Source organism: Suillus subaureus, assembly GCF_016647635.1.
Source record: "Suillus subaureus strain MN1 chromosome Unknown BJ212scaffold_26, whole genome shotgun sequence".
Classification (NCBI taxonomy): Eukaryota; Fungi; Basidiomycota; class Agaricomycetes; order Boletales; family Suillaceae; genus Suillus; species Suillus subaureus.
Genome location: NW_024538582.1, coordinates 308,578 through 328,816, shown reverse-complemented (window position 1 = coordinate 328,816; position 20,239 = coordinate 308,578). Strand labels below are relative to the sequence as shown.

The 20,239-nt window shown below is 48.1% G+C and overlaps 9 protein-coding genes across 9 annotated transcripts; 1 reads left to right on the top strand and 8 right to left on the bottom strand.

Annotated features, from left to right (window-relative positions):
• Positions 1 to 2,417: 2,417 nt before the first annotated feature.
• On the bottom strand, positions 2,418 to 3,517 carry BJ212DRAFT_1370246 (uncharacterized protein). Its single transcript, XM_041336255.1, has 3 exons — positions 3,021 to 3,517; positions 2,642 to 2,956; positions 2,418 to 2,580 (listed from the first exon to the last, which is right to left on the bottom strand). The coding sequence occupies exons 1-2, from the start codon at positions 3,079 to 3,081 to the stop codon at positions 2,775 to 2,777; spliced, it is 243 nt and encodes an 80-aa protein (XP_041190664.1). The 5' UTR covers positions 3,082 to 3,517; the 3' UTR covers positions 2,418 to 2,580; positions 2,642 to 2,774.
• Positions 3,518 to 3,603: 86 nt separating this feature from the next.
• Positions 3,604 to 4,629, top strand: BJ212DRAFT_1370237 (uncharacterized protein). The gene is made up of 3 exons (XM_041336254.1): positions 3,604 to 3,840; positions 3,895 to 4,043; positions 4,113 to 4,629. The coding sequence occupies exons 1-3, from the start codon at positions 3,630 to 3,632 to the stop codon at positions 4,179 to 4,181; spliced, it is 429 nt and encodes a 142-aa protein (XP_041190663.1). The 5' UTR covers positions 3,604 to 3,629; the 3' UTR covers positions 4,182 to 4,629.
• A 649-nt stretch (positions 4,630 to 5,278) lies between these two features.
• Positions 5,279 to 6,978, bottom strand: BJ212DRAFT_1301502 (uncharacterized protein; the record flags this gene model as incomplete). The annotated part of the gene is made up of 2 exons (XM_041333136.1): positions 5,279 to 5,968; positions 6,022 to 6,978. 2 exons carry the CDS (start codon positions 6,976 to 6,978, stop codon positions 5,279 to 5,281), a joined length of 1,647 nt encoding a protein of 548 aa, XP_041190662.1.
• Positions 6,979 to 7,857: 879 nt separating this feature from the next.
• Positions 7,858 to 8,855, bottom strand: BJ212DRAFT_1370231 (uncharacterized protein). The gene is made up of 4 exons (XM_041336253.1): positions 8,717 to 8,855; positions 8,614 to 8,653; positions 8,533 to 8,562; positions 7,858 to 8,393 (listed from the first exon to the last, which is right to left on the bottom strand). Exons 1-4 carry the CDS (start codon positions 8,737 to 8,739, stop codon positions 8,085 to 8,087), a joined length of 402 nt encoding a protein of 133 aa, XP_041190661.1. The 5' UTR covers positions 8,740 to 8,855; the 3' UTR covers positions 7,858 to 8,084.
• Positions 8,856 to 9,332: 477 nt separating this feature from the next.
• On the bottom strand, positions 9,333 to 10,671 carry BJ212DRAFT_454677 (acyl-CoA N-acyltransferase). The gene is made up of 2 exons (XM_041343249.1): positions 10,286 to 10,671; positions 9,333 to 10,217 (listed from the first exon to the last, which is right to left on the bottom strand). The coding sequence occupies exons 1-2, from the start codon at positions 10,397 to 10,399 to the stop codon at positions 9,699 to 9,701; spliced, it is 633 nt and encodes a 210-aa protein (XP_041190660.1). The 5' UTR covers positions 10,400 to 10,671; the 3' UTR covers positions 9,333 to 9,698.
• Positions 10,672 to 11,248: 577 nt separating this feature from the next.
• BJ212DRAFT_1448142 (RTA1 like protein-domain-containing protein) lies at positions 11,249 to 12,460 on the bottom strand (the record flags this gene model as incomplete). The annotated part of the gene is made up of 7 exons (XM_041338502.1): positions 11,249 to 11,373; positions 11,425 to 11,491; positions 11,544 to 11,765; positions 11,824 to 12,059; positions 12,108 to 12,236; positions 12,289 to 12,345; positions 12,394 to 12,460. The coding sequence occupies 7 exons, from the start codon at positions 12,458 to 12,460 to the stop codon at positions 11,249 to 11,251; spliced, it is 903 nt and encodes a 300-aa protein (XP_041190659.1).
• Positions 12,461 to 13,981: 1,521 nt separating this feature from the next.
• On the bottom strand, positions 13,982 to 15,468 carry BJ212DRAFT_454474 (uncharacterized protein). The gene is made up of 5 exons (XM_041343248.1): positions 15,175 to 15,468; positions 14,987 to 15,112; positions 14,766 to 14,933; positions 14,598 to 14,716; positions 13,982 to 14,544 (listed from the first exon to the last, which is right to left on the bottom strand). The coding sequence occupies exons 1-5, from the start codon at positions 15,231 to 15,233 to the stop codon at positions 14,243 to 14,245; spliced, it is 774 nt and encodes a 257-aa protein (XP_041190658.1). The 5' UTR covers positions 15,234 to 15,468; the 3' UTR covers positions 13,982 to 14,242.
• An 819-nt stretch (positions 15,469 to 16,287) lies between these two features.
• BJ212DRAFT_1370204 (FAD binding domain-containing protein) lies at positions 16,288 to 18,773 on the bottom strand. Its single transcript, XM_041336252.1, has 8 exons — positions 18,555 to 18,773; positions 18,384 to 18,504; positions 18,168 to 18,335; positions 17,578 to 18,099; positions 17,319 to 17,525; positions 16,776 to 17,270; positions 16,630 to 16,722; positions 16,288 to 16,580 (listed from the first exon to the last, which is right to left on the bottom strand). The coding sequence occupies exons 1-8, from the start codon at positions 18,653 to 18,655 to the stop codon at positions 16,530 to 16,532; spliced, it is 1,758 nt and encodes a 585-aa protein (XP_041190657.1). The 5' UTR covers positions 18,656 to 18,773; the 3' UTR covers positions 16,288 to 16,529.
• Positions 18,774 to 19,034: 261 nt separating this feature from the next.
• BJ212DRAFT_1276531 (uncharacterized protein) lies at positions 19,035 to 20,234 on the bottom strand (the record flags this gene model as incomplete). Its single annotated transcript, XM_041331285.1, has 5 exons — positions 19,035 to 19,306; positions 19,496 to 19,592; positions 19,648 to 19,952; positions 20,047 to 20,132; positions 20,194 to 20,234. The coding sequence occupies 5 exons, from the start codon at positions 20,232 to 20,234 to the stop codon at positions 19,035 to 19,037; spliced, it is 801 nt and encodes a 266-aa protein (XP_041190656.1).
• Between the last annotated feature and the right edge of the window lie 5 nt (positions 20,235 to 20,239).

Here is a 20,239-nt window from a genome sequence, read left to right as displayed (position 1 = left end):
TGCCGTCAAACAGTTTACCTTCCGTCATTCTCATGGACAGATGTAGTGAGTATTCTGCACCGACGCCTGTCATTCCTGTTCACTTACCTGCCTGTTTACTAGGGATGAGTGATATTCTCGACTGGGTTGTCGGTTCAATATGTATAATCACTGTGACAGTTGTAGGTTCCTTTGAAGTGTATAGTTTTATGAGGGTAGTCACTAAACGGTCATTTCAGGCAATATTATAAACTACACAATAAATTCGGCAAATGTGGTCATAACTGCCATGCTGGGCGGTGAGCGACTCAGCTGCAATGTCCCAGTGATATTGACTGACATATCATGTCAGCTATCATGATTGCTCGGTTATATGCTATGTATCAGGGATCGAAAAAAATGCTGGTCTTTCTCGGTTGTAATCTTCCTGGCTGTCAATATCACCTCTGGAGTGGCTGCTGTAATAGTTCTTAGGAATATTTTATTGGGTAAGTTTTAGTTACATATCAAGAAATCTAGCTGACCCAACGAATACCAGAGGAGATCATTCTCTCTGGCACCTATCAGTGCACTGACTGTCTACGGGGGCGACCAAAATCTGTTTTTCGTGGTTTGGATACTCAACACTGCATGGGAAGTTCTCGCACTGTGTCTTTCAGGCTGGATTGCTGTAAAACAATTCCGCGACTTGCGACGATTCGGAACATCGACCTTTGGGAACTGTTTGACAGTGTTAATAAAATCTCACGTGCTTTACTTTGGAAGGTAAACTCGTATTTTGACTTGCTTATCTTTACCGCTGAAGTTACACACGAACTAGTTTTTTTGCTGCATCTTGCTTGAACTTTGGTTCTTTCGCTCCAACAATCGAGGTATGCCGATCATTCACTGCATGTGACTGCTATTCATCATTTTTATAGAACTCAGTTTCCATGGGAGCTGTCACATATAATGGCGCCCTTATCATTATCGCCATGTTGCAGATGTTTATACTGGGTCCACGCCTCATCCTTTCCGTACGAGAATATCAAGCTAAGCTAGTAGGCGACTCCGACGCAGAAATAGGCATGAGTTCGATTACTTTCCAGGGGGCTACATACGTGTCAACTAGCAGCTGCGTGTAGCACGAGAATCCTTAGTGCTATGCTTGGAGCGGGAGAAAATTCTTGGAGGTCAGGTACTTAAATAAGTTATCTTCCAAAAACATGTTCCGAAGTTTGTTTGAGAATATTGGTCTGGCAATTTATTTCTTGTTGTACCACTGGTACGCTACTGGCACTTAGTGGTAGCTGCCCACCCAACAGTACTTGCACTGATTTGCAAGCTGAACCACGCGGAACATTCTACGACCAATTCGCCGCACACCCCAAGACTCGCGGTCTCAGTGGCCACCTTACTTTGATAAATCAAATGTATAATGGATGGTAGCGATATTGACATACCTATTCGGGTATGTCTTTGGGAGGTTCTCACTGTGCATCGACTTGGATGACTCCGCAGCCACTTCATCGAGAGATACAGTACACTGCTTTTCATGATCAAGGCTGCAACAACTTTGCAGTCTTGCGCCGCAGTGGACACCCGGCCATTCATGTTGAACGTTGAATCTGTTGAACGTCAACCTGTGAGCTTGTCCACGTCTGTCATGTCGATAACTAGTCTCTCAGACACGTACCTACCAGCATACAGCTATTAACGATATGGCACGCCATGCGAGTAGCGTCACATTCGCTGACGAGCTACAGTAGGCCGCCAGCAAGTTGACATACCCGCATCTGCAACTGCCACCTTGCATGCCGAGCGCTAATGTCTACTTTGTAAGTAAACGATCGTTTCATTGCGAGGAAGCACCATTGGGAACTATGTCACTTTCAGTGAGGGAGACAATGGTTTTTTGGGTGATCACCTTGTTGGTTGGTTACGATCGAAGCCACCACACTTTAGGCTATCAGTCGGTCAGTGAACTCGACCAAAAACAAGTCCTACATCTCTATGCCCCAATCCAAGGATTGAGACATCGTCTAGGAAGGTCTGTCGTATGTGGTGGTCCACATCGAGTCCATGAAACGGTGTGGCGAGTCCTTTGTGATGATGATGGCAGAGACAATAGAGACATCGATCCACAGGGGAATATACGAACGTGGTGCATGGAATCTCAATAATCTGAAGGCGAAGACCGACATATGACGTTAATTCACCTGTGAACCCGTGATCCCCAGAACCTGACTCCAATAGACTGATTTGTGAATAGTGCGTCAATGCCCGACATAAAATATTTCCACGAATCATCGAGCACGAGGTCGCTCGAGAATGTGACACGATCCAGCTAGAGACGGGAGATCGGTGCTCTTCTGCATGCAAAATCGAAGGTCTCATCCGTAGTAGATATCCCCTGCATTTCAACGGAACAAAGCCACTCGGTTCCTGATAGCGCAAGCACCGAGAACGCGCAAGAGAAGACCGGCGTAGCGGTTGGGACGTGATGGTCGGGAAACCCAGTTGTGGGATCGAAGCGAATATTGATTTTTACAAGATATAAGTGCATGTCTGCAGGGAGATTCGTGACCATCGCGCATTCCTTCGCTTCACAGATAATTATTCCTGATTTATAACCAGTGTATCCCTTCAATAGGCGTGAGCAGTTGAATGAAATATTTCATACCGAACGATTCATTTTCTTGTCAGCCTTCATCTTTCGGCGCTGGTTAAGTGATACCAGCTGAATTCTGAAGGACGGTTGTTACCACCATCAAAAGAAGGGCTAGCTTCGCCTTATCCTACTTCCCAAAAGACGATCAGCATGTCCGAGAGAGAAAATGAACTAAACAAGCATAATTTACAATGCCTTCCTTCCGATACAAATCCACCTCCTCACATCCCCCAAGTTCTCCACTTCGTAAATAAGCGCAGACCCTACGAATTTCCTGTTGGAGCTCTGCATCCTGCGATTCGGGCGTCAAGAGACCACCAGCTACTTCTAGATGTTCGAATGGTTCGCGAGACAAGATACTGGTGATGGAAATGTTTTGTGGGAGACTGACTGGTGACTCTACGTGCAACGAGTTTCTTAGCTCTTAGTAGATGCTTGGGACGAACAGCCATGCGACGCGAGAGGGTACCTTCGTCGGTGCAGCCTTGTGCCTAGACTATGTAGTGGTGCATCTTCATGGATGTTGATATACAACAGACATAGTGTGATTTTCAATTTGGATGGAGTTGGACGTGCACGGTGTATGCAGCTCAGAGCGGACTGGGAAGCATGACTGCTAGTGTGGTGAGGGTGTTAGAGCCGTGTTAGATTCAGGGCGCCGAGTAAGTTATTTTCAGTACGATGCACCCACGAGCATACCATGTTTGTCCTCATCGGTCACTTGGTGGAGGAAGGATCAATGATCCAACTGGCTGCAGGAGAACCGAAAAACTCCTGATACCTAGAACTAGTCTAGTTATCCACACGTATTCCTCCCTGGACCAATTAAAGAGGGACATCGAAGACCAGTATCAGTGATAGAAGTTTTGAAACAGGATGATCATGATGGTGGCCCGGAAGGACTTGAACAGTGAACACGTGCCCGCGTCCACCGGTCCGAACAGGTCCGCTCTTGCACTCCTTATCACATATATGATATCACAACTGGCATTGACCGCTAATGACACGAGCTCTCAAGATCTCACATATCATCCCGCAGCGAAGTATCTACAGCTACATCCACAAGAGAACAATGTCCTCAACACCATCCCTACCAAAGTTCATCGTCTGGGCACCCGACTACACCGATGAGGGTGCTCTCCAACGAAGACTAGCAGTAAGACCGACCCACCTCGAGAACATCAAGAAACTCGTCAGTCAAGGCACCCTACGTAAGTTCAGCACGAGCCATATACCTAGCGCTAAAGCACTTTGAAATTGGACAGGCCTCGGCGGAGGGTTCATGACCCCCGAATCCGTCGACGCAGCTGCAGCAGACAAAAAGTTTCTCGGCTCGTGCATAATTTTCGAGGGCGAGAACATCGATGTCGTGCGTAAGCTCGTGGAGGAGGATATTTACTATAAGACCAATGTAGTATGTGTCTTGGCTGTTACGATGTGATTGATATTGGGGCGCTGATTCGGAGATTGCTATGATGCACAGTGGGACAAGGAGAAACTCGTTATTCTCCCTATCGCATTGGCAACGGCCCTTCCGCCTGTGCCTTCTTGATGCCTGCAGATACCGAAGATGCTACTTATAAATGGAAGATGTTAGCAACCAATGTGATAATAGCACACAATCGCAATCCAAAACAAGACTTTTGGCGGGGTACCGCGGCAATTTTGAAGAAGGGCCGCGAGGCCTAAGCTTTTTGAGCTTATCTGTAGTTCTCCGCCCGCTCTTGATCCCCAACAAGTCCCCGAGATAACAATATCTCATTGTCTTTTCGAAGCCACCAAACCGCTTGAACGCAGAAACCCCAGAAAACTTCAATGAGCCACGCGATTCCCTGATGTCCCTGCATGATGCCCTACGTTAAATATGGACCAACAGTCACCAAGCCAGCGAAACAATAGCATGATTGACGCGCAACACTGTGATCCCGTCGATTATCATACCTGCGAACCCTATTGTTTTCCCGAAAGAGACATTGCACGGGGGGTTTCCATCACGGAGTTTACACGTCCAAAACGCCAGCCAGCGGCGAATGATTTATTATACCATGACTATTATGTGCATATACAAACTAGTTCGTGAAAGTTCGTGACGACATACATTGTACATTGAACAAGAAAAAGGACACATTTGGCGAAAGAATAATGCCATTTTTTGTGTTTCGTAGTTCGATGAAGAAAATAGTAGGCGATACTATAAGAATATGAAAAACGACTGAAGAACAAAATGAGAACATGGTATATGTTATTTGGATGATGATGGAGTGAAGATATAGCAATAGAAATATTGAATGCGAGCAAAACCTCAGCGATGCAGAAATGATATGAGATAGATGGTAGATGATGCGTGGGCAGGTATACGCGTGGCAAAGCGCCCATGATAAGATCAAGAAGCGCTTCGGATATCACATGGAAGCAGATGATGCCGTGATGATGTGAATATCTCTGGGGAAAAGCGGTTGTGGGGTAGTGAGCAAAGCGATCCACTGAGGCAATCAATAGCACAGGAAAGCGGTATCGATAACATTATTGCAAATGGGGGGAGGGGAGCACCGATGGTTTTCTTTTTGAACTCATCACGTGAGACCACTAGCAAGCCGTCGAGGATGTCTCGACGCTCATTGGAGACTGGACATCCAGGTCTCAGTAGAGTCAATAGAAGAGAGCAGGGTCAATAACAGAATCGTCAGGAACAGCATAACACGGCTTCCAACTCGCGGCAACCCGCCGCGTTGACGAATGTGCTGCGCCAGCAGGGGGAACATAGCCAGACTGTGATACAGCAGCGGTGTTCGTCATCTGTGTGAAGATTGGCGATTGTGCTTGCGGTGGCGGAGGGGCGCCCACCTGCGGCGCCGCAGCATTTTGCGATCCACCCTCACCCGCGTCGAAGTTGATATACTGTAACATATCGCGTGTGAATGCACTCGGCTGACGCTGACGTTGTTGCGTTGCTATATAAGCTTGAACATCAGGGTTGGGCTTGAAGAACGACGTGAAGTCGTCAGCCGAAAGGGTTGTGTTGATGACCGTATCTGCAGGATTCACGGTGCCAGAAGGACTCACAGTAGCGGACTGTTGCTCCTGTGATGTAGCAAATGCCGTCTCGATATCGAAACCATTGTAATAGTTTTCGAGTTCCTGTGACTGCGCATCGGGCTCTGGACCCATCTCAACTTGGAGCTCGCCCTCGGGCTGAGCAAGGATATCTGCAGGATTGACGTTGGACATATTGAAAATGCCGTTGTGACCAGTAGATGACAACATCGCCTGAAGAGACCTTTCGAAGACGTGAATCGATTCCAAGTTGTTAGCAGTTGTTAGGTCAAAGTTCAAGAAATCCTGGTGCGCGGAAAAATCAGTGACGGTGACGATAGCGCTGAGAAACGACGTACCTGTTGCTGGTAATCAAACGTTCCTTCTGGTTCGGCAAACTGATCCCACATGTGTTCGGATTCTTGAGCGCTCCCAGCACCAGACGGCTGCGGCAAAATGTGTTCTTGAAGAGTTTGCCATTGAGTATAGGCAGCCTGCGGTTGCTGCACAGGCATAGGCTCCATGCCGTATAAGTTGTGTGGATGGGGGAATGGAGGAAGATAAAGCTGCTGTGAGGGTTGGGGTTGCGCATCCGAAACGGGAGATACGCGAACTGAAGGCAGCGCGTCCACTCGAAATAGAAGATCATCCGGGATGGATGAAGATTCAGAGGCTGATGAAGGATTCGGCGATGACGCAGCTGACAACGGTGGCGATGGACCCGCGAGTCCAAACTGCATTCCCGGATCGAGGAAGGTGTAATCGTGATGAGGGATATGCGGGGGGACGTCCTGGACAGGCATGACACCAGGGAGAAGGTAAGGATGTGCATGAGCAATTGCGGCTTGTTGTGGTTCGGCCTCTTGAATTGGGTGTGGTGCAACTGCTTGGTGCTGCTCCTGCGAGGAGCCAGCCGCCGTGTATGAGCGACCGCGAGGTTTCCTCTTCTCGCGGGCGCGTTCCTTGAGCTGCCTTTTTTCTTCCCTGAGGCGTTCCTTCTCCTCTTTCTTCATCGGTTGGAACCTGTAATCAGGGTATAGACGCTGGTGCTCTGCCTTTCTCGCGTCTGCCAGACGTTCATACTCTAGTTTAACCGCATCCGACTCATTTCGCCACATGTCAGAAATGAGTTTTGAGACGTCGGCCTGGGCTCTGCTTCGTTGACCAGGTGCTGCAGGTGGTAAAACCTTGATCTTATCTGAGCGATAAAGGATCCAAGCGTTTGGGGGCCGGGGAGGTTGTGACTGAGGAAGATGCTTAAGTTCTTCATCATCAGTTGCGCGACCTTTTCCTTTTGATCTTATTGGACCCGTCATTGGGTGCAATGGGTGAAGAGCGTAGTATAAAGTGTATAGCTTGAGATTTGGAGGATAAAAGTTCCTCTGAATGGAAGGATGAATGTTGTGGTTAAGAGGAAAAGTTGGAAGGTCGCGTCGTAGATGAAGTGCGGGAAAATGAGTGAAGACAGGTCCCATTTTAGTAGGTCCTTGTGGGTCCACTCTGTTGTGGAATTGTTTGCTCTGTGGACCGGTTTAGCACAGCTTCTGAATCACCAAAGTCCGCAATCTGCTCTTTCAATGGTCTTTCCACAACCAAACCATGCAGATTTGACAGAAGGTACGCATTATACAAGAGCAGCTGTGGACCACTTACTATGTTGTCCATCGCTCGGGCGTTCATAGAAACAAAGCAACCTCAGCGCTGCTGTGACAGCTGCCACAGCTCACAAAGAGTTATACAAGGCAAATTACTTGCGTCGACCGATCCCCGGTTTCAGATGACTTGCGGGTTGTAAAGAACGAAGACCAGAAGACCGGCAGAAAAAGCCACTAACTTTGCCCAGCCTCGGCGTGGCACCGGGCGGCGACCTTCATCCAGGGAGTCAGGGACTAACCCTGGAAACGAATTAGCAATTTCTCGTCCCCGACGACGCGCCTTTGACTTCATATTCTTCCTCTTCTTCTTGGGTCATAGAACACAGCTGTAGAGAGTCTTGTCACATATAGCTGCCTCACCAATGTTTTTCGTGACACGTTTTCGATCAGTGTATTACCTTTTCAGAGCCAAAACCTAGACTGTCATAGGCCTCAACGTTGCAACGCTTGGCCAGCCATTAGCGCTGAGAATCAAACCCTACGGAGTTAGGCCGTCCGGATAGGAAGATTATTTCGAGCCTCAAGGCCGTCTGCAGCCGTTTACTCAATGTTTGGCAACACAAGGATCCACACACGTTCAAGAAGGATTCTCCAGGACAACACATGTTTTGATACAAATCTCGACCGAGTATTTAAGTTGCGTTATGATCAAACAGATACTGTAATGCATGCGGAAATATCGTAGCTTGACGCGGATGAACACGACCTTTGAACAACATACAGAATTGTGACACCGACCATCTTGAAAACACAAAACCATTCAGAGCTCAGTAGCCTCCGCCGTAACCGCCACCGCCGCCGCTGTAACCGCCGCCGCCATATCCGCCGCCGCCGCTGCCGCCATATCCGCCTCCACCGCCACTGTGACCGCCGCCGTAGCCTCCGCCCCCATAGCCTCCACCTCCGCCTCCCCCACCACTGGGTCTAGCGTTGGCCAAGTTAACCCTAAGCCGGCGACCGTCAAGCTCTTGCTCGTTCATTCCGTCGATGGCTGCCTGAGCATCTTCATTGCCGGCGAAGGTGACAAAACCGAAACCACGAGAACGGCCAGTTTCACGGTCCTTCATCACGATAGCCTAAAAAAACGCAAACGTGCAACGAGCAGGAGCGCATATAACAATTTTAGTCACAGAAAAAAAAAAGCCATGGGCGATCTGCCATCGTCGATGTCTATCTTTGACCACGATGGGAGATCGCCTCGAACAGATCGCGCACATCGGTGACATTCCCAAAATCTCCGAAGGCCTGTAAGGTTGATCAGCCTCAAAGACGAACTAATCGTGCAGAAGAACTAACCTGTCTCAAGGAGTCATCCGTCGTGTTCCAACTCAGATTACTGATCGATATGCCGACATCAGTAAAATCGTTCCTAGCCACGATTAAAGCAACATCGACGTACCCAACATAAACTTTTGCCGCCATGATGATATGTGATGACGAGTAATACCCTTCCTGAACTGTCAGAGTTCAAAGAGAACGGGCTGATAACAAAGACAGAATGGGTGATGGGTTTTATAGTGGGGCGCTCTGATTTTCAGACTCCCCTGGCTGCTTTTGGACATGTCAACGTGGTTTTTGAGTTTACAGCCAAACTTCGCATTTCGAGTTGCCCGAATTCTCTTTGCACCCCCCGGAATTCCGGTGGTCATTTGATGAAACTTGCATGCGGCCAGCGCACCGGGTTGAAACAGATTCAGATCACGCAGCTGATCATCAGTCTCGCTTCATAGCGAGATCATGTTCGTGGCGCTGGGAAACGTAGGTGTCAACGCGGATCTTTACTGATGAAAGTGATTTATCTATCGTAGGAATTGCAGTGAAACGCAGCAGATCACAGGATGCTTGATTTCTTATCTGATTATGCCATAATTGTGGACTCTCGACGTTCTCCAGACTCAAGCTAGTGCACTACTTTCCCCTTTCCGATACGTTCTGGAAGATGCCGCAGGTGCCCTTTCAATTACATAATTTCCATAAACCTGTCCCTCTTCACCAACTGTTCGTGTCTGATTGAACAGGATGAAATCGTAGGTTATCGTGACTTCAAGACTTTTTGGTCAGGTGGGTATACTACAGATCTTCCCCACTATCTGGCAGGCCTCCAAGTCACATTCGGATCATCAACTGCTCCATCTGCAGGTGATGTCATGTATAAAATTGGTCCAGATCACGAGCTATCGTCATTTCTAGACTAGCCTATACCATCTCGACCTTCTAGCTGAAGCAAAGAAGCAGGCACGAATGCTATGGCGAATATCAGATATCATTACGGCAAATATAAATTCACTACGGTTCTAACTTATACCAGCGCGTCTTTGATAATATACTGTCTGCAGCGAACGCCTGCCATCACCTCCTGAAAAATCTAACGATGGTATTTTTCAGGAAACGGGAACTGTTCTCATCACCCCCAGTACCATGCACGTGTGTACCTTCGAACCAAACCCGCTCTGCTTATCCGCTTCCAATTGTCTTTGCATCCCAAGGTGGGAGTAAAAAGACTGTCCAGGCGAATTGTCGCGCGCGACCTCTGCACATAAAATCACCGCATCAGTCGAATCGAGCGATGGAGCGGGAGGTGATTCATGACAAGGGGCTCCACAAGACGATCGTAGGCGCTGCACAACTTCATGTACGAGTCTGCGTGCAATTCCTTGTCGTTGGAACTCGGGCGATACCCCCAGTGTCAACAAGGTAACCCGCGGAGCGCCCCCCCCAGTGGATCGATCCTGATCCCTACTCGAACCAAGTGGCCCTGGCGTTGATTGCCGTATCTCCATGGTAGCAGAGGCAAATGCTATGACTTTGCCGTCGCATGTGGCTATCAAACACATATGCTGTGGCTGTACAAGCAGCTGCAGAAAGAATGCCGTGGGGTATGCGATTGGGAGGAGTTTGGTCTTTGGGGTCGGTCAAGCGACCTACCAGTCAGGGGCTCTGATGTGCAAATGACAAAGTGTTTCCTCACATGGAGTGCACGGACTTGTGACATATCTGAAGATCTCATCATCCGTATGCCGATTCCGTCCGGCAGCAGTAATGCCATGTTTCCACTACCACGTTGAGTCATAATAGATGACATTCAAATGGTATACTGGTTTGTTGGCAGATTGTTGTAGTAGACGAAATCGTAAGGATGGGTATGGACTCGGAGGAAGATGCTTGCAAGAGTAGCACTCGAGTTTCAGCTTTTTAAATTTTAGTACGCCCCACTGGTTTCGGGCATTGTCGTTATGGAGTACGATACATATCGATATTAAAGGCATAGTGCAATGACGTGATGCAATTGCTTTCCCTATTCGCTCCGAAGAGGAACATATTAAGATTTTTCAACTTGGCCTAGTGTTGCAGAACTTTTCACAGCACATCATTTCGATAGCACAACAATGTCCCATTAAAATAATTAACTACATAGGTAGACGGGAGTACACGTAGGCCCTAATACTGAGCAATAACATTCGCGAAGATGCTGCCAAAGGCACGCCGGACTGAACAGCATGCAGAGTTGCAAAATTTCTCACCTTGCTTTGGCAGGAACCGTCACGCTTTGTCACACCGATTCTCCGCTTCGACTGCCCAACACTGCCACTGCCAAGCAGAAACCCTAAGCAACCTGTGCTATTTCAATGCCGCAAAATTCTGCATGGTGTTTAAATAAAAAATAGCATCAGAACTTTCTGCGTAAGGAGCGCCTATGTACCTAGTAGTGAGGGTAGCGAGTATTGAGGCTGCTGCAAGACACCTTGCAACGCCGGGCGAAAGATAGCAAATAGAACGAAGGACATTGTGCGGTCAAGGAACTGACCGACAGAACATTGTAACTGATGCATCGCAGTGGATTATTAACATATACAGTCCAGGGTCCTTCTACTGTAGGTATTACGGTCTATGTACCGTGAATTCTTGAAATGAACATGGTGATGACAGAACTTTAATACCGTTCTGTCATTTCATTATTGGGCTTGGCCGACGCTTCGAGATACTTCGTTGGCCAGAAGATGATGTATGTGCAAATGCCAATCAACAATGGCAGGGAGTCGAGGAGGTAGAAGTAGACTTGTCAGGCGAGGATCAGATCAAGCAATTTCGGTATATCCAAATACTCACTTTCATGGGTGACGAGATAGCCGCCGTGACCTTGACCAAGCTCGATGACACGATAGATGCAGCGAATCTGTATCGCACAACATCAGTGAAGATGGATGAAGTGTGGGTAAAAGGCGCACCATGTAGGCTGTTGAAGAAAACATCAATATCCAGAGAATTGGCCCCCATGGCTCCTGCCGGACCAGAAAACCATCTCGAAGGATAGCATGCCATGCATGCGCAACCAGGATCATGAAGAGCGCAAATGAGAGTGTCTGAATGATTAATCCGGCGAGCAGTACGTCCGCGCCCAGCTTTTCGCTTGTCACTTTCGTCGACACTTCCAGACCGCCACCTGCACCCTGCACAACGTCGTGATCAATCTTCCGTGTGAAGGAGACAATCAATCAAACTTCAAACCTGTATGAGGAATGTCGTAATGTCGCTGATAACGAAGTACTGGGCAACTTTCTCTGGCTTGATCCAAGAGTAGCGTCTGTCCACGCAGTTCACGATGAAACGCCCGTAAAGGATGTAATTGAAGGCGAGATATGCGGCAGGAGGTAACAAAGTGAAGAGTTCTTGGACCATGAAAATCGGGAGAGAATTTGGGTTCATCGCCATGGGTATGCGCATAAAAAAGCCAATGGACATAACTGTTTTGCCGGTCAACACGTATTTCGAGATGGGTCATGAGAACTTACAGGTTGAGGCTATAGGGAGACAAAGTCCCCACCATGCCTTGTTCATAAACAAGCGCACGAACAGGCAAATGCTAGCGATGGAATACAACCCGCCTGCCACAGCTGCCGCGGCTTTACTTGGGTCATATTCTGGATGAAATGGATTAGCCCCAATCCGAAAGATGATGCTTTGTGGACTGACTAAATACTGCAGAGACTAATGTCAGCCCTTCGACACTGGTTGTGCTGTTGCTGCTGGCTATTGTATGTAAATATCAAGTTCAACAGATATCGACAAATTACTGACCTGCCTTCACCGCGCCGATGAGGAAGGCGACAATGATCAGAGTGTTTGGAGATCGCATACTCCTCATGACTGGAGGATGGGGTGTAAAAAGGTGGTATCAAGATGCCGCAACTCTCAAGGGTTATATATACCCCAAATGCGATCTAGACCCTCCCAAAGAAGCGAAGGTCGCTGCGGGCCTCACAGCTGCGACCTGTGAAGGATACTGTGTTCAAGCGATACGTGATAGCACGGTAATCATCAAACGTCGTTCCAAAGGGACACAGGAGTGTCCAACGATCGAAGCCGACGTAATACGTCTCCCGTCGGAAGGGAAACTGCGCACTGCTGGCTGGTGGCATATCACCGGATGACATCCGACGGGAAATCATATTATTATGTGTCAAGTATCTCAGTTTGACTTGGATGTGCTCACCAGAACACTGAGATGGATTACCCTCGATACATACACGCGATTGATACATGACTGGAGAATCGGCAATCGATCTTGTGCCGCACCGAAAAAGAGCACAGCTCTCAAGTTCAATTCAAATTAGAAGTGGTTCAGGTTACGCGTTATGATGAAGCGCAGTTCAGCAACACAACAGGACTTACTGCACAACCCACCGTACCACAAATGGCTATCCACCCCTCTATCTTCTCTTCTACGAATGCCAAAAGATTGGCATTCAGGCTACCGTCGGAGTCACACGACAACATCACACGTATGCCGTCATATCAAGGACCCGGGTGGTAAACAATGATCATGTTGATTCGCCGAGCACCGATTGGTAGGCCTCCTTGTGATTGGCAGTGAAAATATAGTGAGTTCCAGATTTTGAAATGGAGAAGAGGTAAATGATGTAGTATCCGACACCGTAGGCCATCTGTCGAATTCAGTGTCGATTCCCCAATATCGAGTTAACCTAGAAAACCAGATAATAACATCTTGAATTTTGAACTATACATGCTACGGTGGTCATCAATGATCGATGATCTTGACTTGCAGCACATACAGCATGCCGAGAGATGTTGATTGCCTCGATTCTCGATGATAATCCATGGGCGGATTTGGAGCTTGATATGTCAACGGCTTCACCCAAGAAGCATTATATTGTACCCAGGCCTGATTGATGAATCTGGTTGATGGAAATAAAAGGACATTCATCCAAAGCAAGCGTTGGACGACGAACGATTTTCATTGGCTGACTACGCTACTAAGCTGACATAATAAGCTTCTGGCACCCCCTGATACCCCTGAGCAAGCCTTCAGTTACAAACAACTATAGGACTCTAGCCCAAAATGGCCCACTGGCCCAGTGTGCCAGAGGCCGTTCAATCCGGATTCTGCAGCAGTCTGACAGTTCCTCCTAGGTCATGAAGTATCTCATGATACGAGTTACTTTAACTTTGAGTATGAGAGTGCGCTAAGACTTAAGGTTGCAGCCATCCGAATATTTTATAAGCGTGGACTGCATACATCAGTATGAATCCCGCTAAAGTTGATTTGCAATTTGGGTGATCACGATCCTTGGAGAGAAAACACCTGAAGGAACCGTCTGACGGAAGCCGTTATCGACCACATGTTCGCCCGTCGTCCTTTTACTTTGACCAGTAGAGCCAGTGGAATTTTATCATCATTTTATAAAATGGGCTAAGATTACATCATATTGAAGGAGTGCCGATGACGAGACATACTACGTATACAAGATTTCATACCCATACAGTCCGAGGTCGTGGTCTGACAGTGATACACTAGTGGTAAAGATATGTATAACATCGTGGAAAATAATTGCGGAATATAAAAATATAAAAAAAGAGTACAAGAATGAGTGAGAATATGTGATGGGCTGGCTGTCAGTGGTCAAGCTTATGCGGCTTGGCAGTCCTTGGCGTGTTTCTTCATGGCGTCGCGCCGAGAATACGACTTGGTACAATTGATATTCTCGCAGGCCCACCTGGTCTCCATGTGGCAGCTAACTATGTGCCGCCCGATGGCACCTCTTTGCAACTTTCGATTGCAACCCTTCCAGAGGCACACAACGTCTTTCTTGTCGTTTCCTTGTATGCCGTGAGAGTCGCAAAGATGTGTGCCAAGTTTGCGCTTGTTATTCGAAACGAGATGACCACACCATTTATCGTTTTCAATCCATGCGCATTCATGAAGGGTCACTGAAGCAAGGACGATCAGAGGTTATAGTGAAATGATGGAGAGAATGACAAACGTTGTTCTTGACGCGGCATCATGGTAGGCAATGGTTCTGTTGACGGCTGTGGTGTCATTACCTGCAAGGACGGAAGGAATTGGCCTGGGTTGTACCAAGCAGGTTGTCCGGACTGGCTCCTAGTAGCTGAGTGAACAATATGCTCATTACTCGATCCGATAGACCTACCAAACATATGGTTGGTTTAGATTTTCATCCTCAGGTGAAGAATACAATAGATCTTGAGGATAGCAAAACGTTCTATCGTCTGCTATCTCTGAGTGTGATAACATAGAGTTCTCAGGAATGCTCCCGAATGCCGTATTATCATTCACATGGTGCTGGTGTGCAGAGTCCCTGTAGTTTCGCAATGAGGAACTAGCATAATGATGTTGAGGATAACAACGTACTGCATTGCCAACCACTCTGGAGAAAGGGGGAAATCACCCTGGAAGCGCTGGTCAAATTGACCATCGACAGTGGGTTTAGGCCACCACGCGGTCGAAGCGCGAGATGTTGCAGGAGCGTAATTTGGGCTATCACACACGCAATAAAGTCAGACCCTCTAATCTTGGCACCATTAGATTTCATGTATTACCCTGTATTTTCATCCCTTCTGAATTCAGCGGCATCAGCGACTGGATTGGAGAATTGCATGTAGGCGATCGATTGTAGTTGGATTGAAGGTGGAAGGTTGGGATCGTTTTCTACTATCCATAAGGCCAAAGCAGGGCTTTTTATGCCTTCCCACTTCCGAAAATGACCCTCTAGCCACAAGTCCACAAACCATGAACCTTGGTCAAACACAGCTTGCAATAATGGCCAGCGGAGACCCAAGAAAGGCAATAAACACAGATACCGACATATTCGTGTGCGGGCATGTGCACCAATGACAGTAACTTTTAAGCCAGCATTCGAGTCATAGCAGACGGGGCGGGTCCACTAACAGGCACGTTGATAGGGGAAGAGCAATTGCACAAATAAATTTCCACGTAAGGGTTATCCTTGGGCCACATTGCATACAGCAAAAACGACAGGTAACGGGATATTACTGTTCAAAGAAGAGGGGCCCGAGCCACATACTGGCATGAGCTCGGGACCGCAGTGGGAGGCGCACAGAACAATCCATTACAGAATGGTGGTGGTGGTAGTGGTGGTAGTGGTGGTAGTGGTGGTGATGGTGGTGGAATTCCATTTCGCACAGTTGGCGGAGTGGAAGAACGTAATACGCCACGGCCTTCGCACATAGCGGGACGGATGAAAGCTCCAACCGGAAGTCTGGGACCATATGTAAGTGCGCAGAATACATCCCCGCCTTTGCTGTATAAAACATAATAAATCAGCTCAATGTGTCGGGTCTTATCATCTACTTTGGGATCGGGAATAAAGACTTACTTTCGGGTGGCTCCTCCGACGCCACTGAGGTTCACAGAGGACGCCAGAAGGTTCATATGCCATGGTCATGCAGTCACAGCATATGGCTATCGGTAGCGTTGGCAGCCTGGCCAACCCTTGCAAGTACTTGTGTCCATCCTGTTTCTCCCGATCCAACATAGGAGAGGGTACGGCGGTATACAAGTCACGGTCGTGGCCAGACACAGTAGCTATTTGGGTACCCATAATGTGTGAATGATATTGTTCGAAATGAAGTGGCGCCTTGGCAGGCGGGGCTCACATACAAATGAACACAACGGCAAAAGCCGCACAAACGTTCTCAAGGCCATGTCAGGGCAGAGGCGTATTAAGATTCAATTCGACATTCAGTGTTCAACAGCCACGGCCTCGTGTTGGCCTCATGGATCAGTCAGTTAAAGATGGTATGAAGACAATTAGAATACACTGGATCACAGCAACCAAGTAGAGACATGGGAGAAAGAGATATGCGATGCTGAAGAAAGATGACAGATATGGTTCCTCTACTTTTGCTGAGCGGAGTTGTAGCATCATCCCCCCCTACTTCTTCAGTGTACCAATGACAGCGTCTGGTGCATATCTTGGAATGACCTACACAGCGAATGAGCCAAGAACAAGGAATTGGGATAGTGTTTCATACCTTCGGGTCGTGGAGCATATTGAACTCCTCAGTCGCATCACGACCAGCGTAGAGAATAATAGCTTTTTCGCCTCCTGGGTGGTCAGGCAAGAACTGTGTCGCGAAAAAAATTAGCAAAGTTGCAGAACTAGAAGGCCTACGCTTACGGATGTGACGTCCAGCACCTGGCCATTAACAATAACCCAGATGTCGTCCTTCTTATTGTGCTTAGCTACATCCGCGGCACTGAATTCCTTTGATAGTGACGACGACTGGGCAGGGACACTGGTGGCAGCAGGTTGTGTAGGTGCAGATGAAGCAGCAGGCTTCGACTCGAGCTGTCCTACGAATGCACCAAGACGTCCGCCTGCCTTCTCTACGATGGCGCTAGTCGTCTGGAGGAGATAGGCAGCAGCTGAGTCGCCAGATACACGTCCGAAAACAACACATCCAAGCAATGACGAACCACCAAGACGGTTGGCACCATGCACACCACCAGCAACCTCACCAGCAGCGAAGAGACCAGCGATGGGTTTTCCGTCCTTGCCGATGACGCGTGACTCGGGGTCGATTTCCAAACCGCCCATGGTGTAGTGCAATACGGGGGTCATGATTGCGACATTGAAGTAGTCGTTCATGCTCCACTCTCCTGATGAGAAGTACTTCTGGAGTTGAGCAACAGAGTGGAAAATCTTAAGAATGGGTATTACCTTTTTGCCGAAAGGATCTTTCTTTGCCTTGACACCCGCGTTGTACGTGTCGAAAGTCTTCTTAAGATATTCAGGCTTGACGCCCATCTCTTTAGCAAGAGCCTCGCCAGAATCGAAACGCTTCATGAGACCACGACCGACATAGTGCTTGCAGTGCCATTCAATCTCGCTTGAAGCCTGTCCGTTCAGGATCAAGCGAATGGGATACTAAGGAGGATCATTTGGTAAATGGCAAAAAGAGACAAGCACATTCAAATACCTTGCCGTTCTCCCAGATCTTGCCAGTGACGTAGTCACGATGTTGAAGCTCATCGACGAAACGGTCGCCGTTCTTGTCAAGTAGCAAACCGCCAACACCACGAAGAGCCTCTGCAGCCAAGAACTTCACTTTCGCGTCGGGCTCGTTAGGGTCAACAAGACCCGTCGGGTGCACCTGCACTTTCTCCAGGTCGATCGCACTCGCACCAATAGCCATAGCAATCTTCTGACCATCACCCGTGCAGTGGTCACCATTCGTCGTCGGGAGATCATAGTATTCGGGACGGTGCTTCTTCAGCAGGGAGTCACCGCCAGTGAAATCGGCGGCATAACCACCAGTAGCGAGGACGACGGGGCCGTATACAGTTTCTGTCTTGCCATTGCGAACATACTCAACACCCGCAACTGCGCCAGACTCGTCTTTGACAAGCTTTGTAACACGGGCCTTCTTGTAAATCTTCACGCGGTCAGGCTGGCTCACCGCCAGATCCTCCAGGCGCTCCATTTGTGCGTAAGTGATAACCTGTCGGTGGAGAAATGCGGAGTTAATACAAGTTCGACACCGAAGGAACGGATATTGCGGCTACATACCATACCAGGGAATTGTGCATTCCCTCTGTGTGTGCGGGGCTGACTGTGGCCTCCTAACCGCGCGACCTTTGAGAGGTCAAGGCCGAATTTGTCCTGTAGCCAGTTGACAGCATCGCCCGAGCGGCCTGTCAACACACGGATGAGGTCGTCGCGAGCAAGTTCACGAGCCTGAAATGCATTGGTATGATATTTGGGCATAAATATGGAATCACTCACAGATTTCTTCGTGTCCTCAAAGAAAATCTTTGCGTTATCTGGAATACCGGCCTCCTGCTGCGTCTGGGTACCAGCACCGTTGATACCAGAAGTGGCCTTGGTGGAGTTTCCACCCATGAATCTGCGAAACTCCGTCAATAACTGTTTCACTTTTAATGTGAATCCTTGTACCCTTGCTTGTCAAGTAGCAATACATTAGCACCACGCTCAAGAAGAGTGTGAGCTGCAGAGAGACCAGCAAGGCCACCACCAACGACAATGACTTGTGACATTGTGATAATTGTTGGGAATGTGCGGAGAGGATGGTAGTAGAGAGGGAGCAAGATGGGTAGTCAGTTGGGGTAAGCGGTTCCGGGTCAAGTACCAGTAATTGCTAGCCAATCACAATGCGCAAGGTTTAAATTAAAACGCAGCATGTGATTAATATCGCATTATGTCAGCTTTCGGGTATAGAAAAAAACATGGAAATCACGGGCGGCCAGCAAGGAACAAGACCTCCGTCAACCCTCCGTGGATTCTCCTTCCGGGAACCTATTCCCGGTGTCCCTCATTCGCAGGCAGAATTATCTATTGCACCAACCGTGCAAAATCTATTTACGCGTGATCTGTGGTATACAGTGCACTGCAAAACATATCCGATGACACCGCAATCTATGCCTTGACTCCCTTGTTCGACCCTTCCCCCATGACAAACTGATATAACTCCTGGCAGCACTTTTCAACGATATCCGTCATGCTCATCTCTTTGTCCTCTTTGTTAGGTTCGATTAAAACAAGGCCTTTCACCTTATTCGTCAGGTCCCCATTCTCGACATCGCCACCCTCGAATATTTCGCGGTGTGCGTCTAGGTATCCAGGGAGGACGATCTTCTCCCAGTAGTCAGGGGGGTCTACCCATGCATCCCCCTCTTCATTAAAGTGTACTCCATGAGAGTAGCCGCATAAGTCATAAGTGTTGTGGACAAAGAACGGAGGCGCGTGGAGTTAAGGGGAAATTAGGCACGTCAACGTGTGCAAGATTGACATCCAAGAAGTAATGAAAAGGAGCGAAAGTCAATAATCATCGGAGCGGGATAGGAACGAAGATAGAGCGGAAATGCTGAAGTACATACTTGCTGTGATGTAAACCTGCCGCGCTTTCCTCCGGCCTTCCAATGTCTTGAGTGGAACGCGGAGTAAGAAGCGCATATCTAGTTGCTCTATGACCTCCTATGACCGAGTCTCGTTGATTCTTCATTCTGTTGTGACAACAATGCTGGCGTACCTGATCCCAATACAACAGAAACCCGTCGACCAAGCCCCACACTATATTGATGTGGTCACTCTCCTTGACTTGATCTTGAATAACTCTGAAGCGCTCAGCCAGACGGCGTTGACACTCTGCTTCTATAGGTAAATCTGTCTGCTTGTTCAAATGTTCATGACTTCTATGATCATCTGGTAGGCTTCCTGTATCTTTCACGTGCTTTAAAAATTTGGAAAGTCGTGGGTAGTCGATTGCGCAATCTGGAGCATCCCAGTCCTGGTAGCCATGCTTCATGGGAAGTAGTTCCTCAGGCTGCGCGACCGCTCAGCGAAAAAATACGATCGATTCTAACACTGCCTTACTGGAGCAAAATCCTGCCATAGATAAGTTAATGCTGACATTTTTTGAGAAATTCACCGACATCCTGGTGCACAATGACACTGTTGGGCAGTATGTTCTTCAGATGCTTCGCGAGAGTGGTCTTTCCTGAGCAAGTAGCACCCCTTGTCAATATTGTAGATAGTCAATCGGTAGTTCGTATTCAAATGTGAGGTGTTCACATACCCTAAGCCTACAAGGATAACCTTGGTCTGAATTTCGGCCATCTAAG